Source organism: Erpetoichthys calabaricus, chromosome 6 (assembly GCF_900747795.2).
Source record: "Erpetoichthys calabaricus chromosome 6, fErpCal1.3, whole genome shotgun sequence".
Lineage (NCBI taxonomy): Eukaryota > Metazoa > Chordata > Cladistia > Polypteriformes > Polypteridae > Erpetoichthys > Erpetoichthys calabaricus.
Window position 1 is genome coordinate 80,318,618 of NC_041399.2, and position 12,152 is coordinate 80,330,769.

The window sequence follows — 12,152 nt, forward strand, 5'->3', positions numbered from 1 at the left end:
ACAAGCAGCCAAACCAAGCCATTGAGTAAGCCAACTTGCAGGCCGGAATAACTTCACTGAGGACATCGATCCCATCCTCTCCAAGTGTAGTCCATTTAGGTATAGGGTACATTCTCTAGACCTCAGCTGTTAAAAATAGTACCACTCTTTACCACCACGTTTCTGAAGCTGTGTACTGGAGATCAATGTTCCATGCCTTGAGTTGTGCCACAGTAATGGAGTTCACTTTATGGCATTCTGAAGTACCACTAAACTAGTCATTTCTAGGGCAAGAGTGTGTTAACATCTTTGGCTGACTTATTTGTCTTTCCAACGTACTTTGTCGATCATTCCATGAAAGTTTTTTTGCATAACAGTTAAATCTATACATTTCAAAGTTGGCCATGCTTTAACACCACCTGAGGACAGTGTCCATGGTTGTCTGAAACCACATCAACAGTCTGTTGTTGATCTGGAAAGATTCATATAGTGTGAGTCCAGGAAACCCGATGCTAGGAGCTTTAGTTCGGCCATTTCAACTTGCAAGTTCATATTTTTGTCACTACCCAGAGCTTGAGACCATACCCGAGGATGGGAGTGAAGACTGACCACTAATTCACCAGCTTCTTCAGTGAACTTACCTCATGCCTCATCATGATGATCCAGTTTAAAGTTTGTAAATTGTAAGATTATTTTTTACAATGGTGTTTTTGTGTAAACCATATAAAAGTTGTATTGGTAAGTATGGTAAGACTTGCTTTTTCAGACTTTCTAAATATTTTAAATAATGCAACTATTAATTTGTGTGATTCTCAAAGAAATTCTGTTTTATTTTTCTCACTTATTTATTTATTTTTATTGCTTTCTAGATCAGTAAAAAAGAAAAAACCTGATCATGTGAAAAAGGTCACCATCACTCCTTCAGAAAGCACACATTTCCGAGTTATCTCAAACACAGATAACATACATTGTAAGATAAGTAGTGACCTACATGGGCTGGACCCTATTCATACAGTAGTAAAGCCAGAACCTAGAACACATCCAGGCAGTATCCAAAGGAATCCAGTTATCTTTCCTGCTGGATACACTGACGTTCTAATACCACATGATGCTACTGATGTAAACAACGTTGTGACAGTTACTGTGCCAGACGATGTTGCAGATCAGGCTACATTTGCAAGCAGTATCATGGAGCAAGAAGAAGGCATTGCAGAAATCAAGGTCATTTCTAAAACAGACTCTCCCTCCAAAAGGAAAGGTACTAAAATTCACTTGAAATAACCTTATTTTATATGTTATGGAGACTTCCTGAAAATGTTTATATAGTATTTTGGTTCTTTCTGTCACAGAAAGAATTATTTTTACAGATAGTAGCAGTGAATGATAAGAAGCAATGAATTGTTTATGTTCCAGTAAATATTAACTAATGGAATTTCTGCAAAAGCTATTGGATCAAATGATATGTAAGGTCTGCTGTGGGCTGGCGCCCTGCCCAGGGTTTGTTTCCTGCCTTGCACCCTGTGGATGGATATGTAAGGTGAAACAGCCTTTCTTATGATTGGAACAGAAAGACAACATCAATAATGCTTCCATCATTTGATCTTCTTTACCCATATATCATGGTTAGAGTACATGTGAGCCAGAGACGATCCTGACAACAGTTTATTCATAGCCCTCTATGTTTTTAGATGTAGTTTAGTCTGTTGCTTGGTGTGTACAAACAAAACACAACAAATAAACTAATTCTGAAATTGATAGTTACTTTATTAGCATGTGTGTACAAACAAAACACAACAAATAAACTAATTCTGAAATTGCTGGCTACTTTATTAGCATGTGTTTAGATTATAAAAGAAAACCATCTTTAAAGATGCTTATTGGAAGAATGTACGAACTATGCAAATCTCAGATTCAGCTGCAGTGGTGATGCAGAACTATTAATTTTGCCATACTACTTCTCAGAATAGCCTCAATTAGTACAGATTATGTATCCATTTATTTTAGAGCCCATAATCATGCAATATGCAGTGTACAGTGGGCAGCATCTGTCTCTTACAGGGTCCAACTACCAGAAGTAAAACACATTGAGAAAGAAAATCATGTAGTGCCATGTAGCAGATTACCTATATAAAATTAGATGTTTTTCTTTGTTAAACATAGCATTATTGTAAATTGTTTAGCATCATTGTTTTCCAGGACATCCACTTAACATAACATGCTATATAAATAAAGGTGGCACAGCAACCTGTGTTTTCCCATTTAGCAGAAATCAAGCAGTGGGGACATAAAATGAAAAGAAAATCCAGTTTAATTTGAATTACTTTCTTTCCTGATGCATAGTGCCCTCCAAACTTCATGATTTTAACAAAAAATAAGCTCTGTAGCAGTTATTATTTTTCCTGTCATTGACTACCTGGTGGGACTTTCGAATTTGCTATTCACACAGTGTTTTAGTGTTTTTTTCATTTTTTTTGTACAGTAAGTGTTTTCAAAAGTGAAAACTAATAACAGTAAATGATTAAAACCCTTGCACTCCTGATTGCATAATATAATAATCGTATAAAAGTGTTTAGTTGTCTCAATAGGTTTTCTTAAGGTTATAGGAAGCAAAGGAATTTGACATAGGAAAATATCATTTAATATTTTAAGCACCTATTCCTAGTAGTATCTTCATCAAGAATCACTAAAGGTTTCCATAGCTATGTGTGTGCAGCTTTCTTGGCAAAATAATATACAAAATATTATAACCCAGTTCCATGTTTACTGCTTATTAATTAAATGCTGCTATTTCTGTCTAGGAAGTAGAATAGGCCGTGTAAAATATATGTTAATTAATAATACATTATAACACGTTAATTTTTGTGATTAATGTGGCCTGTGTAATGTGTCAAAAAATATTGCCATATCCAGGGCTGGCAACAAGCAAACACCTCAGACAGTGCTTTAGTTAGGGTGGCATTTTCTTGTTTTTTTTGTTTTTTGTTTTTTTTTTGTTTTATTTTTTAACATTACGAAGCAATAATACAAATTAGTTACGAGTGTTCCTAAAGAATTACATACACATCTAATACCGTATTTATATACTACCTTTAAAAAGTTTATGAAATAAAATTTTCATTTATAGGTTTAACATTTCATGTTACACGGTTCAAAACAGTATGCCACATGTCAATACGTAGCACTGGGGTTCATTTTCTTGATTTGTACATACTGACATAGGCACAGGGAGTTAGGGAAGAAGGTTTCTGGTAGTCCTGGTGCATTGCTAGAGAAAAGTTACGAAAGTAAAATTACACTCTTTTATTTTTTTTCATTTCACGTTTCTGTAAGAAGATCGATTCAATGTCATATCACATAAGTTTGAGTGGCACTAAAACCAAAATAAGTCCCTAGTACCTCTGTATGCAACTCTCTAGTCTGCCAGCCAGCTTAGAGTGCTGACTTCCCTAATATAATGACAAAATTCTGTGAAACAGAATTGTAATGATTATCCCTACCCATGATTCATGTTTCTAGAGTCTTCACTAATTTATGCAAAGAACGCAACATAAACATCTATAATGCACAGTGCCAATTTTTGAGTGAAATAGCGGCTATGGAAATCTTTTTTTAGTGTGCCAGGAGCAAAGGTGCAGGTAGAGCAGTGTTTTCCAACCATTTTTCTTTTTTGTAATCCAAAAAATCAAGGCACACCACAATTCTACCATCCACAAAAGCATTAAATCTATACAAGTACTAAATATGTCCAAAAAAAGCAGCTGGGAGGTTGCCATTTGCAGACACAGCACTTACTGAGCACTTTGGATGCATTTTCCAGCTGCTTCACTTGTTTGCCGGCTCATACAGACGGTCCTGTCTCTGCTTCACTCCACTAACATGGGGTTAGAGGCAACACGTTTGCCCACTGTCCCTTGGCTCTTTGAGAGTCGCTGGCAAGCATGCACCCAAGCAGATTGACCCCCTCAACACATCTCCTGGCTGCTAAAGTGCTCTCTAAGTGCTGTGTCTTTAAAACTGTAGTCATAGAGCTACTTTTATGTCAGCTTCTCCAGGTAGTCCCATCCTCCTCAGACAGGTCTTGACCACCTGAAGAGCGTGTCTCTCTCAGGGCAGGACCCAGGGGCACTGCACTGCTATTTCCATGGGCCCAAGTTGAAAAATATTTCTGTAGATTTTAATTGTTGCTCATTTATGGTGATAAACAATTGAGGATAGTATTTAAAGAGTTTTAACACAAGTTTTAATATATGCCCATTTAAAAAATGCTTATTCTTTCAATGAAATCAGTCTTCAGCAGTGCATTCAAAGTTAAGTCATTTCAATTGTTTAATTTTTACCTTGGCACGTCTTTGTCTCATATGCTATGCCAATCTGATAATTAATACATTGGCTTCATTTTCTTTTTTTCTCCTTTTCAGCTTGCTTTTTAGGAAGGCATTCAAATTCAGGTTGCAGTGGTCCCCAACCTTTTTGACAGCAGGGACCACTTTACTAGAAGCAAATTTTTCCAGGGACCGGGTAGCGGGGGGGGGGGGATTATTGAGGATCCGGGGTGGGTTCGTAGGGCAGTTTTATACACAATTTTCATTACATTTCTATTATTATTAAGTTATTAAGCAGTTTGCATACGTTTGCAACCCGAGATTTTTCTTCTTTTTTTGTATATAACAAAGACATATGCATTGCATTTGTCATTCCAACAGATTACACATCACAAACATTAACACTATTATCGTTTTTTCATGTCTGCCATTTCTATAGGAGGGTGACAATAAATTAAATTCCAAATTAATGTTTTTCAAATGTTGACAAGCAATAAGCAAAAGGTATCACTGAAAACCACAGAAAACAAAAACAGCAAGAAAAAAAAAACAGTACGAAGAAAGTTCAAAGAAAGAAATTTTTCTTACAATGTTTCTGTTTGGGGATTGTTGTGCAAATGTGCACAACTGAGCTGCGACCACAGATCTAACTGCTCTGTGGATGATTCATTCAAGCATTTCAAGGTCACTTCGTTATAATGAAAGTACTGTATCTGCTAAATGTACTTCGTAGTAACGAGATTTCTGTAGACTCATGTCATATGGGGAAACTGTCGGGACCATAAAAATACTTTGTTGTAATACTCTCTCACCTCAGTCTCTCTCCTCTGTAGGTACCGCTGCAAAGCCCCGCCCACCAAGCGTTCTGAAAAGTCTTGTGACGATGCGGGTTTGCTGCATGCTCCTGTCTGCTGTCCAGGAGCCTTTGAACCCAACACCGTCGGTAATGCTACCGATGAGCTAAGCAGTGAAGCACAACATAGCAAAGGGGATGGTGCAAAAGTGCAAAGTGCTTTTATTAAAACAACAGAACAAAACTGTGTTCAAATTAAATAAAGTGCAGTGATTCAAAAAGAGTGATTAAATAAATAATCCATAAAAACAGTAGTGAAATTGTTGAGGTTAAAATCAATAGAAAAAAGATCCTTTAAAAACAGTGAGGTTGAAATAACGCAGGAAACACTCTTTTAAAAACACAACACAAAGCCCGGTGACTTTTTACGTAGTGGCTCCCCTGCTTCCCCCGTCTGGGCTTCTCAACAGGGAAGTCGCCCTACTTGCAGCTGTCCTTCAGTCTGCCTACTTCAGCTGTTCAGTTCGCCTCGTTGATCCCCGGCTCTGGTAGGCTCCTCCTGACAGCGACTTGAGTTCCTCAATGACCAGGGCGCCCACGCTGGGAAATACACTGTCCAAGTCCCGACTCCCGCGGCCTTACGCGGAGAGTCATCCGCCTTCCAGTCACTCCCGCCCTTCAGAATAAACTGTGCGGGAGCGACCATTACTGCTACTCCTCGGGTGTCGACCTAACACCCAGGATACCTGTTCAGCTGCCCACGAGTCTGCACTCGCTCGCTCTCCCACACCGACTTTCTCCTACTGCTTCCTGCCTTCTCCTGCAACCTCCATTTCGTTCACCTGCTGTTTTTTTTTTTCTTCCCCTCTTCTTAGTCAACTCGCGCTTCTATTTATCAAGAAGGCATGGCAGCTGTGGCAAGTTAGCAGCCCCAGGAACAATCACGGATGCGGGCGGTTTCTCACCTGTGCACTTAGGTGAGAAACGCCCACATCGTGAATCGCCCTGAGAACCGCTTCAGCCACACAACCACCACGCCCCCTCACCAAGCTGCGAGCGGAGTGATTATTTATTTTAAAACTGGCCTTAGAACGAGAGCTGTGGACCCGCTATACCACAAGTCTGAGTGAGTCTCCGTTGCCGGCAGCTCTCTCGCGGCCCGGCTGTCAGACGGCTGCAGCCCGCTAGTGGGCCGCGGACCGGGGGTTGGGGACCCTTGCAGGTTGTACTTGCTCAAGTAGTATGTTGCTGAAAGTTCTGGTTTAAGGTCATTGTTCAAGTTTAAACCACGCAATTATTTTTTCAAATTTCTTTGTGTTTATTCTACTTTTCTACTATTTACCTCACGATTTATGCATTTTGTAATTACATGTTGTGCCTTAACGGTTTTGTTGTTCCTTATTGGTTTTATTGCATTACACTGACCCACACACATTTTGGTGCCTCAAACGTTAGACCTGTTTCTGGGTATATTTGACCTGCTGATTCCAAAACCGGCCCAAGTTTTCCCATATCTGCTCTAGTGTTTGGAACTTATTACATACTAGCAAAATACCCGCGCTTCACAGCGGAGAAGTAGTGTGTTAAAGAGGTTATGAAAAAGAAAAGGAAACATTGTAAAAATAACGTAACATGATTGTCAATGTAATTGTGTTGTCATTGTTATGAGTGTTGATGTCTCATACTGTATATATATATATATATATATATATATATATATATATATATATATATATACACACACACACATAAACATATATATACATATACATATATATACATATCTACATATACACATATCTACATATACACATATATATACAGTAATCCCTCCTCCATCGCGGGGGTTGCGTTCCAGAGCCACCCGCGAAATAAGAAAATCCGCGAAGTAGAAACCATATGTTTATATGGTTATTTTTATATTGTCATGCTTGGGTCACAGATTTGCGCAGAAACACAGGAGGTTGTAGAGAGACAGGAACGTTATTCAAACACTGCAAACAAACATTTGTCTCTTTTTTTTCAAAAGTTTAAACTGTGCTCCATGACAAGACAGAGATGACAGTTCTGTCTCACAATTAAAAGAATGCAAACATATCTTCCTCTTCAAAGGAGTTCATAGGGCTGTTTAGCTTTTAAGTATGCGAAGCACCGCGGCACAAAGCTGTTGAAGGCGGCAGCTCACACCCCCTCCGTCAGGAGCAGAGAAAGAGAGATAGAGAGAGACAGAGTTTGTTTTTCAAAAGAAAATCAATACGTGCCCTTCGAGCTTTTAAGTATGCGAAGCACTGTGCAGCATGTCGTTTCAGGAAGCAGCTGCACAAAAGATAGCAACGTGAAGATAATCTTTCAGCATTTTTAGACGAGCGTCCGTATCGTCTAGGTGTGCGAACAGCCCCCCTGCTCAATCCCCCTACGTCAGGATCAGAGAAAGTCAGCGCGAGAGAGAGAGAAACAAAAGTAAGTTGGGTAGCTTCTCAGCCATCTGCCAATAGCGTCCCTTGTATGAAATCAACTGGGCAAACCAACTGATGAAGCATGTACCAGAAATTAAAAGACCCATTGTCCGCAGAAATCCGCGAACCAGCAAAAAATCCGCGATATATATTTAAATATGCTTACATATAAAATCTGCGATGGAGTGAAGCCGCGAAAGGCGAAGCGCGATATAGCGAGGGATTACTGTATATACATATACACATCCACATATATATACATATATATATACACATATCAACATATACTGTATATACACATACATATACACACATACATACACACACACATATACATATACACATACATACATACACATACATATATATATATATACACATACATACATACACACACATATATATATATATATATATATATATATATATATATATATATACACACACACACACAGACACATATCTACATATATATATTTACATATGTACATATATATACATATCTACATATATATACACATATATATATATATATACATATCTACATATATATACACATATATATATATATATATATACATATCTACATATATATATATATATATAGACATACATACATACATACATATATATATATATATATATATATATATATATATATATATATATATATATATATATATATATATATATATATATATATATATATACCAGCTGAAATACCTAGCATTGCCTGGGAGGAAAATAAGTGTTTTTTTTTTTTAATTGTTTGAGAAAAATATAATTAGAAAAAACACAAGTTTAAAAATAAAAATAAATATGAGTCGGTTGTTCAAACCCAAAAAAGCGATCATAATATCAGACCCCAACTTATACACCCGTTCAAAAATGCAACACTTAAATTTTTTGCCTCCTTTAATCTTGCATCAATTTCTCAGATGCATTGAATTGTGTGGCAGCAGCGCAGTTACCAATTTCTTTTGCCACTTCAAAGACATTTAATTTAAAATCAGCTTCATATTTTATATGCCCGTTCAAAAATGCAACACTTAAATTTTTTGCCTCCTCTAATCTTGCATCAATTTCTCAGATGCATTGAATTGTGTGGCAGCAGCGCAGTTACCAATTTCTTTTGCCACTTCAAAGACATTTAATTTAAAATCAGCTTCATATTTTCTTCTGATCGAACACTCCATTGTAGATAAGGGATGGTCTTACGATAAAAGTGTATGAGGGTGTGAGATACAAAAAACACAAAACAGTGCAAATGTTGCTTCGGAATAGTTCGGGTATTAGCATGTGGTCACGTAGGCATAATAAAGAGAGAGAGAGGTTAGGAGTACGCGCTGATACAGCGCATTGCCTCACCTACAAAAAAAGGCAGTGTGTTCTGTGGTTACTCTCTCAGGTGGGCATTAGCATATCATAATCTCTTAGATCAATAGCGAGAGTTTTCCGCTTTCAACTTGGACAACAGACAGTATAAAATATCATAAATTATACAGTAAAATCCAGTCCCGACTGTATATATGGTAATAAAAACAAAAACACAACTTTAAAAATAAAAATAAATTAACAAACAATGAAGACTAACTAATGTGTTTGTCTTGCGGCCTTGTATGTATGAAACAGGACAATAGATGTTGGCACTGTATCTGATCGTGTTCAGTTCTTACGGGAAAGCGTTCCCCAGGTGGGGAGAAAAGCACATGCCCGTGATATCTGTGGCAATCAGCAGCTACCCTCTAAAACACACGTAGCTCTGATCTCTCTCTCAAAAACGTTAAACGTTACTCCTTAACAATCTGTAGATGATAATGTCTGTTGAACACACAGGTATCGCTAGCTAAGCGGAGGCAAGGTGCACTGCAACACGTGGCGAGACGTGGAGTAACTGGAACAGAGGCTGGCGAGTGAATGAGGAAGGCCCCGCCCCCATGCTCTGAGCCCACAGCCACTCTGTTGGATTTGCATAAATACATCGATACCGCAAGTGAACTATGGTACTTAGTGTGACTATTTGAGACTTACTTTTCTGTTCAGGTATCCATTTCCTTTATGTAATCCGCGGATTCTCCGCTATTTTTTGTTCATTTATTATGATTATAGTTATTTATTGATTCCCTTCTTTAGCTGACTGCCTGCTCATATAAGGCGCTCCGCTTTTTTTTTTTTTTTTTGAACAGGTTTGATTCATCCAAGTGATCACTCGGGCTCCATTCATTCACTTCACATGAGCCGCTCTCTCGCTTCTTATTCTTTAGCTGCCTCCTCAATTGTGTAATGAATGTTTTCTTCAGCGCTGTTTCGCGCTCTTCCTTGTTTTCTACGTACTGCCTTCACAGTCAGTTCACGTGATTATGTGGGAGGCATGATGACGCGACACGCAACTCCGTCTCCTAAGGCCATCTTGCTGCCTCCCATTACAGTATATGGACAAAAAAGAGGTTCCAGTTATGACCATTACGCGTAGAATTTCGAAATGAAACCTGCCTAACTTTTGTAAGTAAGCTGTAAGGAATGAGCCTGCCAAATTTCAGCCTTCTACCTACATGGGAAGTTGGAGAATTAGTGATCAGTCAGTCAGTCAGTCAGTGAGTCAGTGAGGGCTTTGCCTTTTATTAGTATAGATTAAAAGTATACTACATGAAAATCTACTTATTTCATACCAAAAGCACAGATTTATGATACACACTTTCGAGTCAATTGACACAAAAGAAGCTCCTTTTATAAGACTTCCAAGAGTGGGATATGCCAGGACAATCCCGTATGGGACTCCAGTATGAGTCTATCTCATGAAACCAAAGGTTCATTAATTACATTTTGTCCTTTAACCACCATATATTCCCTCAGAAGCCAATCTTTTCTTACCCAATGTTCATGTTTGGCTCTACTAACTTAGAGGCATAAAAAGCAAGGACACTTTGTGTAACAACTTTGTTGACCAAGAAGAAAATTAACCATCTTCAAGTCTACACAAATTATCCACTGATGTTCTTGGTAATTTATCTTTTCCAAGACTAAAGAGATGACCTTGTACCTTAATTTTATAAATCCAATCATGTCTAATAAACTAGAGCTGATGCAGTCTATCCAATGCAGTTTTCTGAATCAGTACCTCAGATAACCCCAGGAACAGGCCTAAAAACCAAGACACCAAGAATTTTTTTTTTGTTGGGCTGTGTTATCTGTGGAGCTGTAGTGATTCAAGTAATAAAAGAATCCTAGTAACATTTGCTATTCTGCAGTGGATGAATTAAAAGTTGTTGGTGATCTTGATTACTACATTATGCTTGTTATAACATCCTTATATTGTTTGATTCTGCATAACTTTCTTTAGTAAGTATATTTTGTAATGAACAATAGCTTAAAATTTAAACATAGGTCGCATGAATTGCTTTACTGGGCACAAACATGTTATCCTCTTTAATAAAATTCCTGTGTGCGTCCAGGTGTCCGTGTGTGTGTGTCTTCTGGTGAAGTGCGCATGCGCGGGGCACGGAGCGATGCGCGATATTACTGTCAGAGAAAGTTACAGGCTTTTTACAGAAATACAAACCAGTATTACTGCAAGAGGAAATTAAAGGTACACAATACAGTGACTCATATTATAGCCACATACAAGCCAGTATTACTGTCAGAGGAGATTAAAGGCATATTATCGACGTGCAAGCCTGTATTACCGCCAGAGAAAATTAAAGATATATTACGGACGTTCAAGCCAGCGGATGTACAAGACAGTATTACTGTCACAGAAAATTAAAGACACACAATACACGGCGGCAGCCCACGAAGAACGGTCAGCTTAGCAAGTAAACATCAACAAAAGAAAGGCTGAAAGAAAGAAAAATACGACCAACAAAAAGAATGAGGTCAAAGTCCCTTGCCATTTAATATAGACTGTTCCTACTAATGCTTATGCACTACTGTTCTAGCGCCCGTTATTGTAACAGGCTAAATGACTAGTTTGTTTAATAATTTAAAACTGTGATCTTGTTTCATTTTACACATATACTTATTTTGTTTTTATACAGTATTGCATTCATTTGCTCCATTTCATGTGTAGTATATTAAACCATTGATTTACTACTTTTATGAGATTGTTTAGTATTAATAGGTAGTTGCTTACTACAGTGGGGTAGTATAACATACATTGGTTACAAAGCAACTGCTTTGTTGTTGGGTAGCATGATGGTGCTAACACATAGTGTTTACCTCTCAGTTAATTTCTTTCCTTACTAGGGGGGCTCCGCCCCCTGCTCGCTTCGCTCGCCAACCCCTGGTGTTGGGTAAGCCGAAATACATTGATGTATGTAAGAGATATATTGGAGTGTATAGGTGTAGATGACGAACAAAGGAAGTAAAGAACCCATAGCATGGCACTGCCTGCTTTGCCTCCGCAGTTTCAGATGCGCATTGTAGCCGTCCATGTTCATTGTATTTGTCCATGCTGGCTCGCTTTTGTAGCTCCATTAGTCGAGCTGTTTGGTTTTGGAGCCGAGACAGTTTTGCTTCCCCGGTTTCAGACGCGCGTTGTAGGCGCCTACGTATCCATGCGGGCTCGTTTTTGTAGCTCCATCAGAGGTTCATTCGTTGACAGAT

General features: G+C 38.2%; 1 protein-coding gene across 1 annotated transcript in view; it reads left to right on the forward strand.

Moving 5' to 3' along the window:
• The window catches only part of lpin2 (lipin 2), a 93,994-nt gene that overhangs the window by 42,470 nt on the left and 39,372 nt on the right, over positions 1 to 12,152 (forward strand). The window contains exon 7 of the mRNA XM_051928889.1: positions 854 to 1,237. Coding sequence (XP_051784849.1) covers positions 854 to 1,237 — 384 coding nt within the window. The remainder of the gene's footprint in view (positions 1 to 853; positions 1,238 to 12,152) is intronic.